Raw genomic sequence first — 21,788 nt, 5'->3', positions numbered from 1 at the left:
ATCACAATCCTCACAGAAAGAATAAAATTCATTCTCTTCCTTGGCCAAGCAATACTGAAATCCCACTTCAATCTGACTTGAACAATGAGTGTATTTTATCCAGTATGTATATCCTTCCTCAGCTATAGAGTCAGGACAAGAGATGAACAGCTGGCTCTGTGCTACAGTGAAGGGACATACAGGGTTATCCCCCATGTGCACAAAGAGCTTTTCTGGCTACAGAAGGCAAAATAAAAACTGTCAAATTTTGCTATGTGAGTGTAATTACTAGTCACTATTTAAAAAAAAAAAAGGTTTGATTGCAAAAGGACAGACTTCTAAAAAAGGAAAAGTACAGTAAGAAGTGAGAAGACACAGGCTCAAGGATAAGAAAAAAGAACATGTAAAGTATTTTGAATAACTTTTTTTTTTATTTCAGAGACAAAGACTCTATTGTAATATTCTATAACTTTTCTCCAAAAAAAAGAAAAAAAGACTGAATCCATACCAGGAAGACAGAAATCATCTATCAGATTCTAAATAACAGATTCAATCCCCTACTTCCCATGCTAAACTGAAATCTATGTTTGGTAAAAATTGTTTTGTCCCATACTAAATATGCAGATGTCCACCGTTTATCACCAACATAGCAAGGCCACCAGTAACTCTAATGGAGTATTATATTATAGACTTCCAGAGAAGTATGGACTTGCAACAGGCAGTCCTCTACATACAGATCCTCTTCACATCTTCAAGCTTCACTTATATATAATGATACTTTTATATAAGATTTTATAGTCTTAAACGGGCTAAATACATGGCAGAGAAAATGCAAAATACACATGCAGCATGTGCAGAAATTAATCCTGACCTATTTAACAAATTGTCTTAAACTACTTCATAGAAAAGTAATTGGAAGGTAGTGCGTGATACTAATAAAATAGAATTTACTTTTCCCTCCCTACAGTTCTTGTCACAGGTGATAACTGTGTTGCCCTGTACAGAAGAAGCTGTTTTCATTAGCTCACTTAACCACTTTCCTTCTCAGTTTTACAGCTCAGCAGGAGACAGAAGTCACCTTCTGCTACTAACATTCCTGGCTTGTTTAGTCCTTCTCTGTGAAGTTAAATGGCATACATGGCACACGTGCATATACATGTTTGCTCTATGATTTTTGATAAAAACATACAAATTAAAGAGAAAAACCACTGTAAGTATATTTAGACTCAGCAAAGTGATAAACTGGTATCTACAGTCTCGGTACATCTATACTGACCCTACAGAAATTTCATTCATTTCACACTACAAGATATACTACAAAAATCAAACTTCAAATTTTGATTTTTCAAAACTGTACTTCACTGACTCTGATCTGTCAACATATTTCATAACTTAATAAGAAGATTTTGTTTATTTCTCTCATAAGCATGAAGTTCCATCTACTGTTCTGGTCCAAGAACTTTCTGTGTGACATGCCTGATTCAACTTTTAACATTACAACTTACAGTTTGGGGGATTTTTCAGTTTTAGTAATCATACTACAGGTTCACAGGAAAACTACTACAGGGAGAAAATATCAGCCACATCAAAGAAGGTAGAAGTAAAACAATGGCCACAACTAGGAAAAGAAGAATGACTACCTAAGGTTTATGATAAGGGACAGGAAGGAAGATGCTAAGATTCTGCTCCAACGTCTTCCACAGCTTTGCTCTGGGGACTCAAGACTTGGCACTTCTCTGTTTCCTCCTCTCCTAGTCTCCCAATTTTAGTCTGAAATGAAACAGTTTCCTTTTGGTATTATCAGCCTCAATTATTAAGAACTCAAAAATAAAGCAATTCCTGGCCCTCTGTGAAACATCTCCTTGTTCAAAACTAAAAAGAAATTCAGTAATAATCACCTAGACTGTATAAGCTTCAACTATCAGAAGACAAGCGATCCAAAGATAAAACTGATAGCGTAGGCTAGCTCTCCCTTTAATTGATCTATTAAGATCTTGCAGTGCAACACCGTATTTTCTCAGACTTGAGTAATAAAAGCAACAAAATCATAAAGTAAAAATCTGAGCCTACTAAAACAGCATGTCAGTCAAAATACAAACAGGGAGGAAGTGTCGCTGGCTTTTTTCCCCCTAAGTTTTGTTTAGATATATGGAATTATTTTGTTGATTAATTTATTTGCATAATTTAAGAACTCAATTTTCTATAGTACATTAGAAATTACACATCCTACATTAGAACACTGAAATTATAATATAAAAGTACTTTTGATTCAATATGGATATGCCTATGTTATTCTCCAATGCTGGTTACTAAACAGATTCTTGACAGAAAGCACTGAAGATACAAGCAGTAGCCCGTGCTTGTTAAAGAGCAGAAAACTCAGGAAACAAAGCTAATTTCTGATACATAAGGAGTCATCAGAAATAATGAAAAAGCAATGAAAATATTCAAAACCTTAACACGATTACTTAAATTATGCTTTAAATGGAACTTGACTTTTAACCACAGCAATTACCGAAGTGTTTCAGGACCTCAAAACCTCAGAGGCATGGGTAGCTCTTTTAGATGGCAGTCTTTTTGGAGGAGGGAAAACCAAAGGAAGGAAGTTATGACTTCCTTGTTCTGCAGGGGGTTCTTACTATTACATTTCCTGTCAACGTCTAGCAGTTGAAACACTTTCTTCTACAGCAGATAGTGGTGGACCTCTCTTCTGAGTGTAAAGCAAAAAGAAAAGTACACAGTGAAGAGCAGAGGAAAAAGGAGAGAGATAGAGGCCAGAGAAGCATGGGACTTAATAAAAAGAAAGAAAGAAGAAAACCCTCCAGCATAGTAGTGACCAACACTACAGACTGGCACAAATACAGGGAGATTTCACGTTTCAGTGCCTAACATTTGAAAGTTAACATTTGAAATTTGACAAACAACAGAAGCCAATTTTATTGGAAAACGCAATAATTTCTCAGAGAAACGTAACACAGTTTGATCAACTCAATAGTCAGAGTCTACTTACTTCAAAGGAAAATACAACAAACAGTACAGCGAATTATTATGGAACAACCTGCCACAAATTAAAGGTTTTGATCAATCTTTCAAAGTATTTTACCCTATCCAACGTAAGTGTGGATTTTAGCACTATCCATTGAACAGTTGCATCTTCTTTTGAAACTTGTTAAGCATTTTCAATTTAGGGACATAATAGGTATTGACATCCTGCATTAAGTATGTATTAACTTAAAGCATTTCTCTCCCCCTCCTTTTAAATTGGTGTCATCTCTCCATACTGCTGAATAGAAATTCCTCATATTTTTACCTTATAATAAAACATAAAGAGAAGAAGCAGGTAGATCTACTATACTCAGCAGTAAAACAACATAGTGCTTGGCAAATCAGGTGAAAAGACACAAATTGTCAAAATCCAAGTTATTCTTCTGTGTGGAACTCCAGTCAGGGCTAAAAACATAAAATTAATATTTTTGTCGATAAAGACAGATATCTAACTACACATTTTATCCCAGTTCATTGAAATTAATTTCTGGTAGGAAGCAACAGACTATGACAATTTATAGGTTATTTATTCCTGAGGCATTTTAGTGAGTGCTCAGTCCCTGCGTCTAATCGCATCCATCTAGTTACTGGTTATACCGGACATACCCGAAACATGCCTGGGATCTATTAAAACAGGGGGGTTACGTTAGTTGTACTGCATGCAGATTCTTAACCAAAATTCCTGCCTCTAGCAGTACACCACCAAAATCTCACTTCCTCTTTCTCAAGGGGCTGAATTTGTAAGACTGACATATGAGGTGCAGGGAGGACAAAAGAGAGAACATACACCTCTAAGGAGCCAACACCACCAGCGACAGATCAACGAACATTTTTCAGTCTTCTCTCTTTAAACCACCGTATCTTTCTTTTCTGCTGATACTAAGTGTGCAGTTCAGGGAACACTTGTAGGAAAGGCTAGGAGACAAGTATAAATGAAAGGGTGAAGAGAAAAGGTATCAAGAGGCAGACACTGAACCACATACGCGCTGTTAATTCAGCTGCTACAATACTGGTTCCTACCTTATTCAACAGCCTCATGAACAGACTAGAGGAACTGCTGGAAATAAGAGACTGCAATAAGACTAGAGGAAGTCCTGGAAATAAGAGACTGCAATAAGATGGGCAACTTTGTCCATCTGTCTTACAGGATTGCCAGAAAGTGGACTGCAAAGGGAAACACCAGTTCCTCTACTGGACTACAAAGGGAAGGATTTTTTGCAGGGATGGTTTTGTGGAGTATGTTTTACGTGGGGTGTGGGACTTGTTCTGAAAGCAACCTAAATCAATGACACACCTTCAAACAACCTAGTACTAGACCCTAGTACTTGTGAAAGCATATAGGTATTCAAAAACAATATGCAACATTACCAGTGTTTCTCTCAATGTAAGATTACTATAATTCTGTTTTTTTCACAGGGTTGATCTTGGTAAAGACAGGACATGGTTGTGTAAGTTCTTACCCCACTTTTCTTCTGGAACACAAGGGTTTTCTTATTGGGAGAAGAAATGGGTTTAGTTTATTTAGCACATGTTACAGTACAGGTCCATTCCAAAGACAAAGTCAGGTTTACAGCCAGGTTTTTGCCTGGATGTAAAATACCCTTCTTTATAGGTTTTTAGTCCTTGAAATGCAACTTCAGCTTATGACAGTGATTTTAAAATTGCATTTAGTGGAATGATGTTAAATAGTACTTTAAATACTTGATGATGAGGATGGATGATAGCCTGGAATTTTTTTTTAACAGTAACAGTGGTCCATTGATGCAAAAAACTTGAGAACCTCTTGTACCTGTTAAATGAAAATCTCCTCTGTCTCACTGAGGGACTGAGGAAGCACTCTGTCTCCATAAGAGAGATTGCAATTCATGTGACTGTGGGACAACATGCGCATATGGGATCTTATTAGCCATTCCTGACTTTCTCCAGATCATGTGCTTCAAAGGCACAAAAAAAAAAGTCATTACTTTTCCCTCATATTTCCTACATTTTATTCCCTTTAATCCATTTTAAAAGCCACTGTTAGACTCCAGGAAACAAACAGTTTAAAAGCCATCTCCTTCCAAAAAGTAATTGGTGTTCTGAAAAAAAAAAAAAAACCAACAACCAACCAGGCAGTACGTATTTCTTGCAGGGCAGACCACATAGTTCTTATTCACTCATGTGCGGTACGCCAAGGTTGGGCACTCACAGGCATATCCCATCATGTGCTTGGATATACCACTGGCTCTGGAAACCCATTTATCCAGTGGCAATGAGTTCTACAGTCTAATTACGCTCTGTGTGAATAAGTACTCCCTTATACTCATTTCAGCTATGGCTTTACTGTGGTTTCCATCACACCTAGAATGACACAAAACGTGTCCCAACACTTAAAAGTAATAACAAGTTATAAAGCAGAACTTAGGCTAAAACAATTAAGAAAAAAATAAATCCCCGAACAATACCCCCACCCACCCATCTTGTACAATGAAATCACGTTTTAACCACTGCCCTGTCCCTCAAGCGACACTGGCCTTTTTCTTTTAATGTTTTCTAGCAGGGTTACCACCAGCACAGCTCCAGCTGAGCCACCGGCACTTTCAGCAGTGTGTCTTCTAATCGTCCTCAGAATAGCCAGAAGTAAGTTACTGCTGCTTTGAAACACAATTTACATTAGAAAAAGTCTGTCTCTTATTAGTTAGGCAGAGTACTGGAAACACCAGCGGCCAGTTGTAAAACTTCATTTGTATCCAGAATTCCAAGGCCATTATTTAATTTGTTTGGAAAAAATGTAACTTGAAAAAAAAGCCAACAAAATAATTAAATAAGAAGACGTGTTTGTTATTAAAGATCCATAAAAATGCAAGTAGGCTTGAAATCCAAAGGATCTGAAAATTAACACTGCAAGTACATAAAAAGAAAAGCACACTGAATAGTGCTGGCTGGAAAACAACAATTCCATTTTGCTAAACATTTCAAGGCTTTGAAATTTGTTTTTGTTCCAATATGAAACAAAAATGAGACTTTCTGAAAGTTTTCATGAAATGACAATGAGAGAGAGAGTATTCGCTCCCTCTGGACCTGAAAAAAACTTCCCAGCAAAATTGTCTCCAAAATAGATATGTTTCCATGAAACATTCTGGTTTTGATGAAACAGCATTTTTCAACAGGAAAAAAAAGTGTCAGCAGAAATATCATAGCCATTCTAATACCAAAGGCTTATCTAGATCGGATGTTTGTACGAATAAATTATGTTGAGAGTTGAGAGTCTAATTACATTTATATAAGTCCCCATCTGAACACCATATCACTTTCCTTAGAAAGTTACTCCGTAAGATAATTGATATATTCAAAGGGGTTTTTTTTCTTGATTAAAGATATTTTATTTTATTCAAAGAAAGTAAAAGGAATCACAGAATAAGCAAAACCTGAGAGGTACCATAAGTCAATTTGTTCCTTTTCTGGGGCAATTTTTGTATAAACCTGCGGACATTCTTATTCCAAAATAAGAATGGCTTTACTATTTGTAAGATTTTTTTTCTTTTTAAAGAAACTTAAACTGTGCTTCCAAAAGTATATAGACTTAACTGAATCAAGCTGGCATATACTAAGGGAAAGTCTGTGCTTGAATCTTCAACCCAGACTGGGCAGCACTGTAGATAAATATACTGTAATAAACTGTTCTGCAATGAAAGGGAGGTGAACTAATGTTTTTAAGTCTTTGAATCTACTGAAGAGGAAGAAAACACTCATGTTTTATGAAATATTGCATACCGTAATTGTTCTCTATCCCTTGCTCTGTTAAGTGTGTGTTTGTGTGTTAGCTTATTTATGCAATGAGGGCATTTAATTGAACACAGCCCAATTCAGTTGTTCCAAAGAATATTGATCACAGAAATAAATAAAAAGGCAGATCATCTCTGCCTGCCACAGCACGCAGTACGTTCTCCCACGAATTCTCACCTTCCTCTTGTGGTTCTTTGCAAAATTTTCATTCCAGCTAGGCAGCAGAATTTTCCTTCCCATCTCCTGCAATACTGCTCAATGTCATCTGCAGAACTCAGGGACTGCAACTGCACTTCACTGAACATACCATAGGCATCCTGGACAAGGAGGCATAACCTGCAAAACATTTATCTGTTACTCCTTGGCTCCTGTTCATAACAAACTAGTTAGCACATTTCTGAAAATTACTTTACAAGCTTCAAAACAGGGCTTGTCCTCTACAGCTCCTGGAGAATTCCTACCAAATAATGAACACCCGTATCATTAAACAAAACCGCTAATCGTTAAAGGTTTTCTCATGTATATTTGCAGGACCTAACAGGGCCATGAAATAGAGAAGCATGACTGAAAAAAAGCATAAAGGGCTTGCATGGGGGATTAGATCAACTAACGTCTATGCACTATGGGGTTTGTGTACCTATAAAGAAAGAAGTTTGAGTTTTTGCCTAACTTGAGGTGCATTCTGCAATGCAGACAGAGCAATGATGCAAACATATATGTGTGTGTGTATAAATATAAAAATTCTGCTTAGAAGTAAACAAAGCGACATATTTCACAAGTAATAATCACCAACATTCAAACTGGCAAAGCAAGCATTAAATTTTCTAGAACTCTTTTAAAAAAAGAATCCTGAGAATGCAATGAGTGAAACGTTAATTTTTCTTAAAAAAAAACCCCAACCAAACAAAAAATCCAACATGAAACTACAGATTATTACTTTCAATACTGGGTATGAAGAAGCCCAGAGGAACTATTTTAAGGAGGTAATTAAAGAACCTGCTAAACAAACAATTCGATTAAAGTAATCTACGGAAGTAGGGGCTGTAGGGCTGGGAAGTATTGCTTAACCAACTTGCTGGCATTTGGAGAAGATATTACTGTCATAGCAGATAAGGCAAAATCAGTGGATGTCATACATTTAGAAAGTCAAAAAAGCATTTCACAAGATTCTGCACCCGAGATGAACAGCCACGATAGCATGAGTCATGCAGTGCTGGAGGAAGGAGGCTGCTGTCTACAAGATTGGTTTAATTGCCCCAGAAAGAGACAGTTAAGCATGGAAACTTTTCAAAGGGAGACAATAATTACCTTTGAGGGTAGCACACACATCTGTATTTCTAAATAAAACTCAGGGGTGCAGTAGGCAGCAGAACTCAGTTCATTTCAAAGGTACCTGCCAAAACTACCTTCTCCAGAGCAGTACCATTGTTCACAGCAAGCCAACTCCAACTGCTTTTGGAGCACATCATCTAATATATTACATGCATCCTGAAAGTATTCAACAGTAGTCATTACATCTTTATAAAACACATTTTAAATGAAATGAGGTCCTACATTTCTCTGGAAGAAATCCATGTATTTCTTTGCAGGGAAGCTTAGGCACATGGAAGATCACAGATCATGAATCACAGTTTCCTTGTTCATTATGAACTGTTTTAACTTCGGCTTACACCCTTGCAAGGGCTGTATTCGACACAGGATAAAAGTTGAAAGCCTTTCAGACATCAGCAGCTGTGCAAGCACCAGCTGAGAGTCCTCATTTTTCAGATTCTGGTGCTGGTTTTGAGGAGTGGTAGGACTGAACACAAATGAAGGCTCCCATATCTGCCCTGTTATCTCTGGCTACAAGGGTCCCACAAAAACAGAGTCTTCACCAAGCAAAGAAAGCTTAGGTACAATTCCTCCACAACCTCCCAAGGTTAAGTCATCCTTCGGAGCCGTGAAACACTGCTTCTATCCCAAGTGACGACAAATAGGAGGAAAACAAACGCTGTTGTGATGCGTAGGCTGGAAGGATATGTATCCTCACCTCTGGGATAAGTGGTGTTCCCAGCCCAGAAAGTGGGTGACTCTTAACAATATAAACCTGTGTCTTCAACAGCTCTATCACTCTTTTCATTTTCTGTGCAAAACAATCTGTGAGATCCCTTCTGGATTCGTACCACAAGATCATCACCAACTCAACAGAACAAAGACTGATGTGCTATGAACATGACAGCCCAGAAGCAAAAAAACTATGGTTGCCTGCCATTTTCCATGTTAGGACCTTGCAGTCAGTTAAAAACTCTCCCAAGTTTTAACTGATTGGACTGAAACTCCTCATGCTATTGTTTTGTTTGGAAAAAACGGAGCTAATATGCTCCGGACATTTCTGAAAATCAGATTGAGGGGAACAGGAAAAACAAAGCAAACAGTTCTGCCTATGTTAACAAAACATTCAGTGACTGTTAATTGTGAAAAATTAGGCCTTCGTATCTTGGAGCAAGCAAGGGCCAACTGAGTTAGCGTCTCAGATCTGATCAGTTCAGCAGTCTCTTAACTGATCACTGGAATTTCTCATATCTTTAGTGAGACACAACTGAACACAAGTAAGTCTCAGACTGGCTGGCACCAGGCTCATATTAAGTCCTCTGGGACATGTTAATTGCCCAAATAAAATTAGCTTGGTTGGTGCCGAAGACATCAGTCACTAAAAGCGCATTTTCCCAGTCCTTTTAAGCCTGGGAGTCTCAACTCCCTGCATCCCTGGCTGCATATTTCCATCCCTTTGTGGTGGCAGCATAAATGGCTAGGTTAGGAAACTGATCTGACCAAAAAACCACTGTAGCCAAATAATCATCATCAGATCAGCTCCTTGAAAATTAACTTTGTAGAAGTTCACTCCTATTTGCACGGAGAACTGCTTCTAGGCAAGAATGTATTTCCCAGGCAGGATTAGGAGGCTGAAGCTCCCACTCCAGTATACCTCCAGTCTAGGCATCACAACATCACAGGTCATATGATGGGAGAACGGTCACCATATGACCAAGATCGACATACAGAAGTCAAGAAGAACTGTGTAACTTAAGACATATCACTAATGTTCTCATTGACACTAGTTACATGTTCATGATTGTTGCCATCATGAAGAAACACAAAGCCGCAGAACCTTTTGCACCAGACCCCAAGTACTTTTGCTCTATTAGGACCGTACACGTGAGCAAACATTAGGACTTCTCTGCAGTATGCATTTAAAATAAAACGTATATATTCACAAACTTGGAAGACACAATGTCACAAATAACCTTCAGAGGCCCAATTTCAGACTAAAAGATGAGGAACATCCTAAACTAACGCTTGTGGAGGGAACTTCACACACACGTTCCCTTCTTCAGAACACTTTCAAAACAGCATGAATGAAATGATGACAAAAACTTGAAATATTCTCAACATCATTTGATCTGTCTCACTGATTAACTAGGTAATGCTATAGGTATTTAACGATGAGTGACAACCGATTTTCCTACTTAATGACTACAATGACATCAGCTGAATCAATCCCACAACAGACTCAGCAATGCATTCAGAGAACTATTCTCATGTTCTCTGAAACTGGTTCAGTTCTGTTCTGTTCTTATGGATTTTGCACACGCTCTCAGCAGAGGCTGTTGATTCACAGCCTTAACTTCCTCACCAGCACTGTTTTTTTCTTCCTTGGTTTCACTTTGTTCCCAGAAAAGTGCATTTGTATTATTTTCCCATGTTTACAGTGTTGCTCTCGTATTGCAGCAAATGTTCTTGCAAATTAAGTTTTCGCAGCAAGTCTAAAACTGTGATTAAAGTAACAGTTTGCCCCATGATTTTTTTCCCCCCCTTTCAAGCTTATTACCAGGAAGAAGCCCCACATCTAAATTATAAGACAAGGTGCAAATCCAAAATGAGTATCTGTCCCCAGGATTCCAGCATTTATGTTTTGTGTATAGCTACCCCAAATACTTTTCTTCCATTAAATGTGTCATTTGTACTGAATTAGGTATTCAGCTAAAATATACCTTTACCAATGCCTTGTCAGTATGCATATAGTAATGAACTGTTAAAAAAAAGGAGGGGAACATCTCAATTTTTTTATCAGCAGTGCTCATGTATGGAGGAAATGAGGGTGATCTTTATTTTAGGGACAATAGGATGCAAGTCTGCATACGACCTGAATTTAAAATACCGTTTTGGAAACTGAAATTTCTCATGCAAAGGAGGAGAGAATTCACTCCAGGAGAGAGGGGTGGCAGGAAAGCCAGTAGAAGAGTGAGTGTGGGAGATGCAGACTAAGGAAAAGGTGAAGTATGACTCATTGGTAATAACAAAGGGGGCAAAGATAGGGAATGATAAGAAGTGAGGCAGAGATTAGCCTTTTTTTTCATTCCCCCCCCCCCTTTTTTTTTTTTTTTGGTAAAGTAATGACACAGTAAGTCTCATGCAAAAGGCTTGGGAAGATTTTGCTAATTTGCTAATAGCCGGGAGCAAGGATGGGGGCTGGGGAAAGATGAGACTGATTACTCTGCATTATTTCTATGACTGTGCTGATCTTCAGGACAAAATGTCTTGCAGTAGAAATCTGGAGAGGATTACAGGATTACTCTGCCATGCCCTTCTCCTGGTTAGTCACTCCTCATGGGTAAAGGGTAAAAAACCTTCTTTCACTATTACTTTTTTATGCATGAAAAAATCCCATCTCTCCATATTGCTGCCTTCTATCGGGCAGCTGACTTTCTGGAGAGGTAATAGCAACAAAAGCCTTCTCCAGCTTTGGTCACCTCCTGCCTCCTCAGCGGCTAGTGGAAAAGAATAAGAAAAAAAAAATTGCCAATTGGAGGAGATGAGAGCGTACGGAGGCCAGAACTGACCAGTGACACAGGGATTGCCTGTAGTAAGTCTTGCGAAAACAAGCAGCAGAAATTTGTCATGAACAGATCTTAACTAACAAATAATTGTTTTACCCTAGGGTAGGAGGACAACCATGTGGCCCAGAGCAGCTTTTCTGGAGCAAGACAGCCAGGCAAATGCTGCCACCTTCGCAGTGCTCAGCAGGGACCTCATTAGTTACTCCTTCTTTGGAAGGGAGGGAAAGGGGGGAATGGGGAAAATGCCTGAAAACCGACTGAATTGTATTAGCTCTGATATTTGCTCTTTATCTTAACCATCCAAGAGACAGCTGCTGCTGCTGCTTTGTTTGTCAGAAGGATGTCTTATCTCTTTGAGGTGCGGTCCTAGCAGAGGCATAAAGCACACACACATAAACACACATAAACAAAACCCCCCTCTCCTTTAATCACCAGAGGCACAACACTACCTACACAACTCCAATTCAGCAACTTGTCTGGTCAAGTCTCAAGGTGGAGCTGATTAACTCCTGCTAATATGGCTCAGATTCAAATTGTAACCTGCAGGACACCACCCTACCAGGATTTAATTTATCCCTACCTTACGCACTCCTTGCATTCACCATACCCATATTATCTCTGAAAAATCAAAGCTCAAGGCACAGGTCTAAATGCACAAGGACAACCACCCATCTCCCCCACCCCCTTTTAACACCAGCAGGATTTTCCTATTTAAAGCATCTTATTCACCAGATCACAAACTGCTTCACGTTCCCATTTGAAAAGTACATAGCTGCAGTAGCCTTCCTTAGGGAGACACAAGGTTCAGTGTTTTCTGCTTAAAATCCATGTCATTTGCTGTCCCTAAATAGCAGGAACAACTATGGATTGAACAACACAAATAAAAATTAATGATGATGATGATGACTAGCCCCTTCTACGCATAGGTAGCAGAGGTACGCAGGTTAAGAGGAAAACACAAGCGCCGCTGCTTCCAGTTTATATCGGAAACCTCAAGCTCAAAGAAGAATGCTGATGACAACTCCCTCCAAGTATAGACATCTCCATCATCCAGACTGGTGCTCTGGTTTGAAGCAAAACCAGCAATTTAAATTAATCAAATTTAATTTAATTCAAATTAAACTGCTGATGTGTGTTTTATTTGTATGCAGAATTTTAGTAAAAAGTAAACAAAATATTTAAAACCTTAAAAAGACATTCCTGACATCCACTCAAACACAATATGGAGCCTAAGCTATAATTTAAAACAGAGTTGCCTTTGAGAAATATTTTCAGTATCAGCCAACAGCTTCACTTATCTCAGATTCATAAACGAATATTGGTACTGCCTAAAAGTTTGTACAAAGGTTCAGTCTCAAGAAAGCAGTAAGGCCTTCCTCCCTCCAGATCCCCCAGGCATCTCCCCTGTACAACAACACTACGCTGCACATAATTTATGGTCCTTCTGCTAAGATCCATTCCATACGGCTTGTTACATACATGAAAACAATTTTGGGTGGTAACAAAAAAGCAAGCACATCAGATCATCCCAGCTTGTTTTGGACTCACTATGCCGTTAATTGTAGTTGGTAAAAAAAATAATCATGCACAGACTCCCCAGGTTCCTCAGTGTACCATTACTTCAGCATGGAATCCCATTACAATCCCTTGGTTATTTCAGTATACAATTCAGAGAAAATACTATTTGCCTGTATGTCATGATTTACGAATCAAGAGTAAAACTGTACATTCAAGAAACTTACAGGCTCAGCTGAAAACTGCAAGTCTCTCTTATGGATGATCTCCAATAGAAAAATCATGTTCCAAATATAACGTGTAATTACCACCCAGCCATTTAGAGTACTTATCTATGAATCTGAGGAGGGGTTCTTTGTTTATTTTTTTAATCTTAAGACTTTGTAATTATTGTTTTGGCATCCAAGAATTCCAACAGTTGGTGAGGTGTTGCCAAAAGATCTTCTCTTGCAAGGTGCTCAGCACCCTCCTTTCCAAGAAAATCAGCATTCAGTTGCTGGTTCTGGCAACATTTCACATCATCTTTGCCGCGCTATATTTCCTCCACGCCTCAGTTCCTTATACGTGAAAATCAGAATAAAAGTCCTGTCTTCAAAGGGTGATCTGAAAGCAATAGCTGAACAGCACCGTGGGATCTAGGAGGGCAGGTCCATCAAGTCTATTCTATGTGCTAGATCCTATTTGAGTTGGGGAGGAGGCTATATATATGTATGTATATATGTAGAGAGAGGGCTTCCTTGCGGTATCAACCCATTTCTTCCACGCTACATGGCTTAGAGAACTTTCAGCTCCCCCTGCAAAACCCACAGCGAGGGCTCTACAGAATTACAGCGTCTGGAATGAAGTAACAACACTGTAGCAGCGGTACTGGGGTCCCTTATCTTTCAAGACCGTATGGTTTGTGGATTCACCAGATTTACTTCTGAACCACGCAGACCATGAATGGGATCCTAGAACATTTTATTTTTGAAATAAAAACAAAACCCCCAAACCAACATGAAGTGAGCATTAAAAAAAAAGAACTGCCCTTTTCAGCAGGCACAGAACATCTCAAAACACATTCTTGGTAGGACAGCATTGCACGTGTGCTTCCCCAGTGCATGTGAAAGGTAAATGAAATACAATAACACTGCAGGATTTCTTACAGAGCTGCGTCTGTGTTCAATAAGACATTCTGCTGTTTCAATGCCACATCATCCCACCGAACTAGCACAAAAATATAATCTTCATTGAAATAAAACACAAAGTAAAGAGCAAAGAAGAAAAGCAGAAGTGAAACCATGTTGGGGCTCCTTCCCTGGCAGAAAGGCAATTTTCCACTCTTTCTCGCAGGGTCTGCTGTTTCTGTTTTTCCCTCACGCTGTTTTTCTTTGCTTTAGTGGCAGCCTCTCCTAGGTGTGTTTCTAAATGAGGGAGAAGGGAGCGTGTTTGTGTGTGCATGTCGCGTGTTTACAAGAGTTATGGTAGCAGTTCTCAGCAGTCCACCGAGAGTTCTAGGAAACGGCCCCTGTTATTTTATTCTGGGTCAATGTCAGCTCATGTCAGGCAGTAAAGATCACACAGGACAGCTCGCTCCATCTCGCAGTCCTGGCCAGAGGCCTCAATGGGAGAGGGGAAGGCAGCGAGCTGCGAGTGGGCGGAGAGCCTTCCCAGCACTCTACCAACCACCGCACGAGGAATTATGATAAACACCACTCTGGAAACCAGATACAACAGTACATTGTGTTCTTCTTCGGAAAAACAACCAGACTTCGGCTCACTTAAAGTAAACAGTTAATCCTGTTTATCTTTTTTTTTTTTTCTTTCTTTCTTGATGAGTTGTTAACAGAACAATCTCTTCTGCAAAGCAAATAAGAGATCTGTCCCTTAAATTCGTACAGATTTTCTCTTCCTTCAAGAAAAAAAAAATCAATTTGATATGTAAACTTTCTACTATAGGCAAACAGTGTGGAATAACAATCTTTCTTGGCTTAAACTGACTTAACAAGGCGATGCCAAAACTGAATGAAACCTTTCCCTCACTTACATATTTTATTTTGGAAAACTGAAGTCCCAAACAGAGCGTTCTATTCATCCCTTTTAACTATTCCTTTTCTGACAAGTACAAGCAAAACTGGTTAAAACAAAAGGACTTGGGATGCGTGGTGTCCTTGCAGCCAGAGTGCAGAGGTGGCAGAGGAGCACAGATTTAGCTCCTGAGCCGGGGAGAGGGGGTGGCTGTTCTCAGGTTTTCTCTGGAAGGTGAAAAGAGAGGAGTCAGGCTAATCAACTGCAACTGAGCTAACAAACTGTTATCCTCCTTTTCAAAATATCTGCTTACTTTGCAAATTCATGGTGTCCCCGACCTTCAATATTAAGGATGATTAATTAGAAAAGCAGATGGAATTGATTATCTTGTTTTGCTGGAGTCACCACAGTCTACCTATTAACTGCTTCTTACTGGGGACTCCAAGCAAGTCCACTGAAAGCTACAAGCTTTTCCAAAGGGAATTCTAATTTTTAGCACTCAGGAGTTTAAATAGTTCTGAAAGTCAACAACAAAAGTGTGCTTAACATCCCCAGTCAGTAAAAGTTTGTTGATTTAGCTATTTATAATCATAAAAATACATGATTTGCAAAACTGACCAGAGGAGAAGGAAAATATTTCCCTGTTTTATTTTTACTCATCTTGCAAGCCCTAAGATTCTGGTTTTTCTCTGCAACCGATGTCATCAAGTGCAAAAATGTAAGTTCAGGTCTGGGAAGAAAATCTGATTTTCAGATATTTTTTTTTCAAACATTTTACATGTAAAACTTTTGTATTTGTTATGCTTTTTCTGCCTTGAGATACTGATTTATTTTGCATTTATTTTTACATCTTTTGCAGCAGTTGCTGAATTTACACCGCTCTCATGTGCTCTAAAGTGACAGAGCAGGACACAGCTATTTCCCATCGCAGAAACCAGGCTGGGGAGGCAGCTGCCAGCAGGCTGGGGCCAGAACCCCAGAGGAGCAGCCTCAGGACTATTCCCTGCAGTCCACCACTTCACCCACCATGGCCTCCAGCTAAGACTGGAAGAGCAAGTATGCCTCCAGCCAAGACTGGAAGAGCCAGTATTGGTAGTACAGGACTGCTGCAGAACACTTCACCTTGCTCCAAGTGCACCCTGTCATTTAACCCCCTCCCTCCCAGTGCTGCACCTGTGCAAGAAAAGCATGGTTCCTCTCTTATGATTGTGGGTTTGGCCTGCCAAATTCGGCCTGCCAAAAATTGATGGACAGTCCACAGCGTTATCTATGAAGGACCCGAACTTATGGCGAGGTGCTGCAGCTCTGAGCAGAGTGGTTATTAGCCACAGGACTGCAGGAAAGAAGCCATATACTTTGGGCAAAAACCTCTCTCTCTCTCTCGGCAATCCAGAGGAGAATGTGGCCGTGCTAAGGTCTGCGCTTGTTGAAGAAACTCCTGGGCGTAGGAGAAGAGAGCAATAAACCTGAATCGTTCAAGGTACAGTTATAATCCATGTACAAAAGAGGACTCCTTTTGACTCCCGACGTTTTGACCCCATGGTGTCTGGCCACCATCACGCCCTACTTCAGGAGGTAATGTATCAGCTGAGAGGAATGCGGATGAGAGGTGAATCGATGGGAGATCGTTAGGAGATGAAGCAACAGCAGGAGGAAAATGTGGAAGGTGAAGAAAACAAAGATCAGGAGGAAATGCTCTCTGATATTACCTCTCTTCCACTTCCTTTCCTACACCTTGCTGTTCTCCATGTCTCTGGCAGTTAGAGATCAAGGGAAAAAATGCTGGGGTGTGGCAACACTAGTATAGTCCTGTGGACAACCTCCGAGCATTAGTAATGGAGAACTTTGATCTTTTCAAAATGAGAAATCCTATATTCCATTATAGGTCAAGTAAAGCTTTATAAATGACGTTTAAATAAGCAGCAGGTTTGAGCCATTATCCAAACCTCACTCAAATTAACATGTTTTCAGTTATTTCAGTGAGCTTCATTTCACGCCGTATAGCAGGCAGAGGAAACACCTGGGCAGCACCAGTAACATTCCTCCACCTTGATTTCATTCAATCATTCATGCAAATTCCATGTTTCTCTTTTAAAACTATCTAAACTGAACACCAATCAAGGATCAGAAACTGAAGTAATTTTATAAACATCACGCTTAGAACTTCCTATAATTTCTAGGAATCATTTTTAGCAGGGTCAGAACTTGGGGCACAGCACACAGTACATAAAAAAGAATCTTAAATCTGCCATATTCTGATGATTTTTTTCTTTTTTTTATTTTAATTGGGTAATCTTAAGACATGCATAGAGAATCTCTCACCTCTTTCATCACTTTGGTTATCTTTGGATGCATATGGAGATTTCAAAAATTATGTGTGCTAGTTGGAAGTGTCCTAAAAGAAAAAAAAAATCTCTACTACAGCATCTTAATCACAATTACTCTGTACAGATGATAGTCTTTATTTCATATCTTATGCATGTGGAATACTATTTTATTGTAATGATATAACCATCATTACACTGGATTTAATATAATAACCCTAATCAAATTCTGAGAAACTACATGCATGGTATACTTGATTCTGATCCACCCACCCCCCCAAAAGAAAAGAGTCATGAAAATAAGAATCCGTTCAAATATCAGTACAGCATAGTTTGTTCTCATTATTTATATTCCAAAGGAAACTAAAAAAGAGGACCAATCTAATCAAAACTACAGGAAGAGTTTAGAGAGGCAAAAGATAATCATGTAAATTAGAACTGGATTAGGGCCCATAGTAAACCTATCTATTCATGCCAAAAGAGGTGATTTAATATTCTGTGGTTAAGACTCTGGTTTTTTGTCTTATCCAAAAGAATATCAACAATAGCACATTGTTCTCCTACCACCACGCTGGTGTTACAACTTCTGATGTGATTCGGCACAGACTTGAAGGGAGCAGCATCGCTAAACACAGTTTGGATTTTCCTGAGCTGTCACCCATTGCAGGCCAGCAGGAGATACAACATCACAGCCAAGATAACAAGATACCTTTTGTCCTTAAAACATGCAGTTTCCTGTTGATAGTATTCTGTACTGTCACACCTCTTGTCTCATCCTCTTTTTCCTGTCACACATACCATCTCTAATTGAGACTTCATGGTACTGCACTGCCCTGGTTTGAGTGACACAGGACTAGTTTCTCTTCTGATACTTGGGAAAACTGCACTTTTAGAAGACTCTAGTGTCTGATTTTGTGAAAATATTTACTTTATAGCCAGCTATGGTGTGTGGGTTTCAAGGTCTCGGTGTTTTTGGAGCTCACTAGGTGCAGGGATGAGGAGAAGCAAGACCTGGGCACTTGACCCAAGCTGGCCAACAGGATTATTTCATATAATGAACGTCACATTCAACATAAATTAGAAAGTTTGCTGTGAAGTGCTCTCCCTCCCTTAATGGCTGTGATCTAGAGAACCTCTTTGCCCCGGTGCCGGACCCCTGAGGCCTTCCCTTCTTCCCAAATTCATACTGCTCACAGTGTCCAACATTTGCTGTCCATTGCTGGGAGTGTGCAGCTTCCTACGGGTAGAATGGGCTGAGTATAATCCTTGTATATTTCATATTGGTATCGGGATCAATATAGGTTCTTTAGTGTTATTAATGTTAATTATCTAGTCTTATTCTATTAAATCTCTTAATGTTTCAACCCCTGCGTTTCCTTAGGTTTTTTTCGATTCCCATTCCCAGGTGAGGAGAGGTCATCGGGTGATAGAATAATCGTCTAAACGATATAAATTGTTGTGGGTTTCTCAAACCATAACATGCACTGAGGAAACATTAGGACAGGGACAACTTCTACATGGCTGTAGAGCATCTGCTACAGGGTACAAGCCCTGATCCTCATGGGACCATCTGTGTCTCAACACCAGATGAAAGCTTTGGAGTAGCCGGTTAAACATCAGTCACTGCTACTTATGCTTCTTCACCACAGGCAATAGGGCTACTATTTGTATTTTCAAAGTACAGTCAGCATCTTAGCAGTTTCATTTTTCCCTCTCAGCGTCCCCACTAAGTAGGATCTCTTTGCATCGAAGGGTCTCAAACCAGGCTGCAAGACTGCTCCTCCAGCCTGGCTTCACCCCCATCTCCACAACAGAGCATGCAGGAACCATCAGAAGAAAGTCTGAAGGCGGCTTCAAGGGGGTTCCTTCCTATTGGGCGTGTAAAATAAGACACAAAGAACCACCTGTGTATAAAAATGGTGATTTTTACATAAATATAGGTCACATTTTCATGCATTGTTGTTGTCATGGGACACACTGTCCATGGTGTTATCTCCACTGCCAGGTAATGTCACACACCCTTGATTTTGGATCACGCGACACCATGTAACTCACATACTCCTAAGGTGAAGCATAAGAAGAGCCTGAATTTCAAAAATGGGAATACTCTAAAATAAATACAGACAAAGCTTCCAAATGACATTCTCAAGAACAGGAGACAAAATGCCTATATTTTTAATAAATGTGCTTTCTGACTAGCCATTTTTCAAACATGTTTCCTAACTCCCACCACTGCAAGAAGTGTGAAAATATCAACGAGACAAAAATACAATAAATGAAAACACAGTAAGTGAATCCCACTTGCATCGATCTAAGCATTTTGTTTTACCAATTTAAAAAAGCTAAGTTAAAAAAACATAACTGAAATGGATTTTCTAAACAAGTGGTTTTAGAGTAGGAAAATGGCATTGTTTCAAAACATTTCAGCAATTTCACAATTTTTCAATTGCTTGTACAAGCTTTTCATAAGAAAGTTTTCATCTTTTTACAAGATGATCTGACAGAAAATAATTTCTTTGAAAAATTCCCAACCATTTTTCCTAGAAACATTTTTAAAAACTGTAATGCAGTAACTATTCATTAATTTTCAAGGCTTTGTTTTGACAAAACATAATCATCCAGCACACCGAAGAATAATTACCCAGTATGCCTGTTAAGTAGAAGCAGTGCTGAACAGTGAGAGATGGAAATGCAATGTGTATGTTTTCCCCCCTCTCTTTCTCTCACAATAGCTGTAGAAATATGTTTGAACATGTAACGCCTTTTTAAGCAGAAGCAAAATTGTAGGGAACGCTTTAAGAAAACAACTCCTGTGTGCAAATTTCAAGTTACAGAACTTACAGAAAATGTAAGTGAATTTCTGTGCTTACATCTCTTCCTCGTTGTTAAAAAGAGCCTATTAAAGCTTAGGAAAAGTAGAAACCTAGTGGAAAAAAGGTAAATTTTAAATTTAGAAAGCAAACACAAAAAAGCCTGGGGCCTCTACAGAAAAATCAAGAGGCTGAGACTGCTGGCGCCATACCTGAAGGTCCAATGTGGCTATGGCTGTCCTCATGGGGGGCTACCAGAGTGGGGTCCAGGCCCTGCTCCTGAGCAAGGTAACATGTGAACAGACTGCTGCCTTCGTGTGCACCCAAAACGGAGGTACTGGGCTGTGTGTGGGAACAGCAGCCTGCCTGAAAGCGACTGGGTATTTTGGGGCAGCCAGTGGAGAAGTCCAGTGAGGATCCTGAACCTCGCTAAGAAAAGGGGCTTATTCCAACCTCCTCCGCTACCTTGCCTTACCTGGACCCTCTGCGAGGTGTGAAGCAGTGCTGGCTCCCAACAGCAACCACAGGATCCGATCTGGATTTTACAGTGTAAATGCTCCTATGGATTTCAAAGGTGGTTTGTGTGCACTTGAGATGAAAAGGGGGGGGGAAACACTCGTGAGAATTTTCTTGGAGAAAAGGTGGTAACTAAAACCTGTACCTTACCCCATTTGGATGTGTAATTATCACTAATTTTAATTCCAAAATTGCAACAGGCATGAACTGTATTTCACTGCTCTTTTTAAGCTGGTTACCTAAATAGGTTCTTTTAATGGCAGACCCACAAAATATGATAAAAATGTTCCACACATAGAACTAGATTTTGGACTTTTTAAAATTTGTACAGAAGTCTAATTCACCACAAACTTTCCATTCTTGACCGAAAGACATCTCTGTAAGCACAGTTAGCTGTAAACAAATATACATGTATAAAAATACATATTTTGTTCATACAGTGTTAAAACAAATAAGTAACTGCACAGGCACAAAAAAGCATTCTGCTTCAGGGGTACGTTCCCAGCTTAGCTTGACCTGATATGACAAGACAGGATGCCAAAGAAAAAGCTTGAATGTTGAGAAAGCATTGAAAGGTAGTAGAACAAGGCAGTAGGAAGAACTGATTTTCTTTAGAAAGGCTAATATTTTCCCAGTTGCCAGTCAAATCAATGCTGAAAATCATATACCGCATATTCAATCTTTTTTTGAAGAATTAATTTTTTATATTCCAAAAAGTGATTTATCTACAGCACAGACAAAAATTTATATTCTTGTAGGGCAAACAAATGTGATATCATCTGATTTGGGATGAGATACCAAGAATTTCATCCTACAGTTGTTTAATTTGAATTCCGAACTCTGTCTTCCCCCATCCATTTCCCTTTTGTCCCCAATCTGCCCATACTACATGTGTTTTTCACTGCTGCATATACTGACCTTTGCATACGACTGACCCCAAATTTCAATAT

At 39.3% G+C, this 21,788-nt stretch overlaps 1 protein-coding gene across 1 annotated transcript in view; it reads right to left on the bottom strand.

Moving 5' to 3' along the window:
* The window catches only part of SPIDR (scaffolding protein involved in DNA repair), a 202,977-nt gene that overhangs the window by 20,148 nt on the left and 161,041 nt on the right, over positions 1-21,788 (bottom strand). Inside the window, exon 9 of the mRNA XM_009881121.1 lies at positions 6,967-7,125. Coding sequence (XP_009879423.1) covers positions 6,967-7,125 — 159 coding nt within the window. The remainder of the gene's footprint in view (positions 1-6,966; positions 7,126-21,788) is intronic.

Source organism: Charadrius vociferus, unplaced genomic scaffold (genome assembly GCF_000708025.1).
Source record: "Charadrius vociferus isolate BGI_N301 unplaced genomic scaffold, ASM70802v2 scaffold23, whole genome shotgun sequence".
Classification (NCBI taxonomy): domain Eukaryota; kingdom Metazoa; phylum Chordata; class Aves; order Charadriiformes; family Charadriidae; genus Charadrius; species Charadrius vociferus.
The sequence above is the reverse complement of the archived record's forward strand: the minus strand, read 5'-3'. Positions and strand labels throughout refer to the sequence as shown.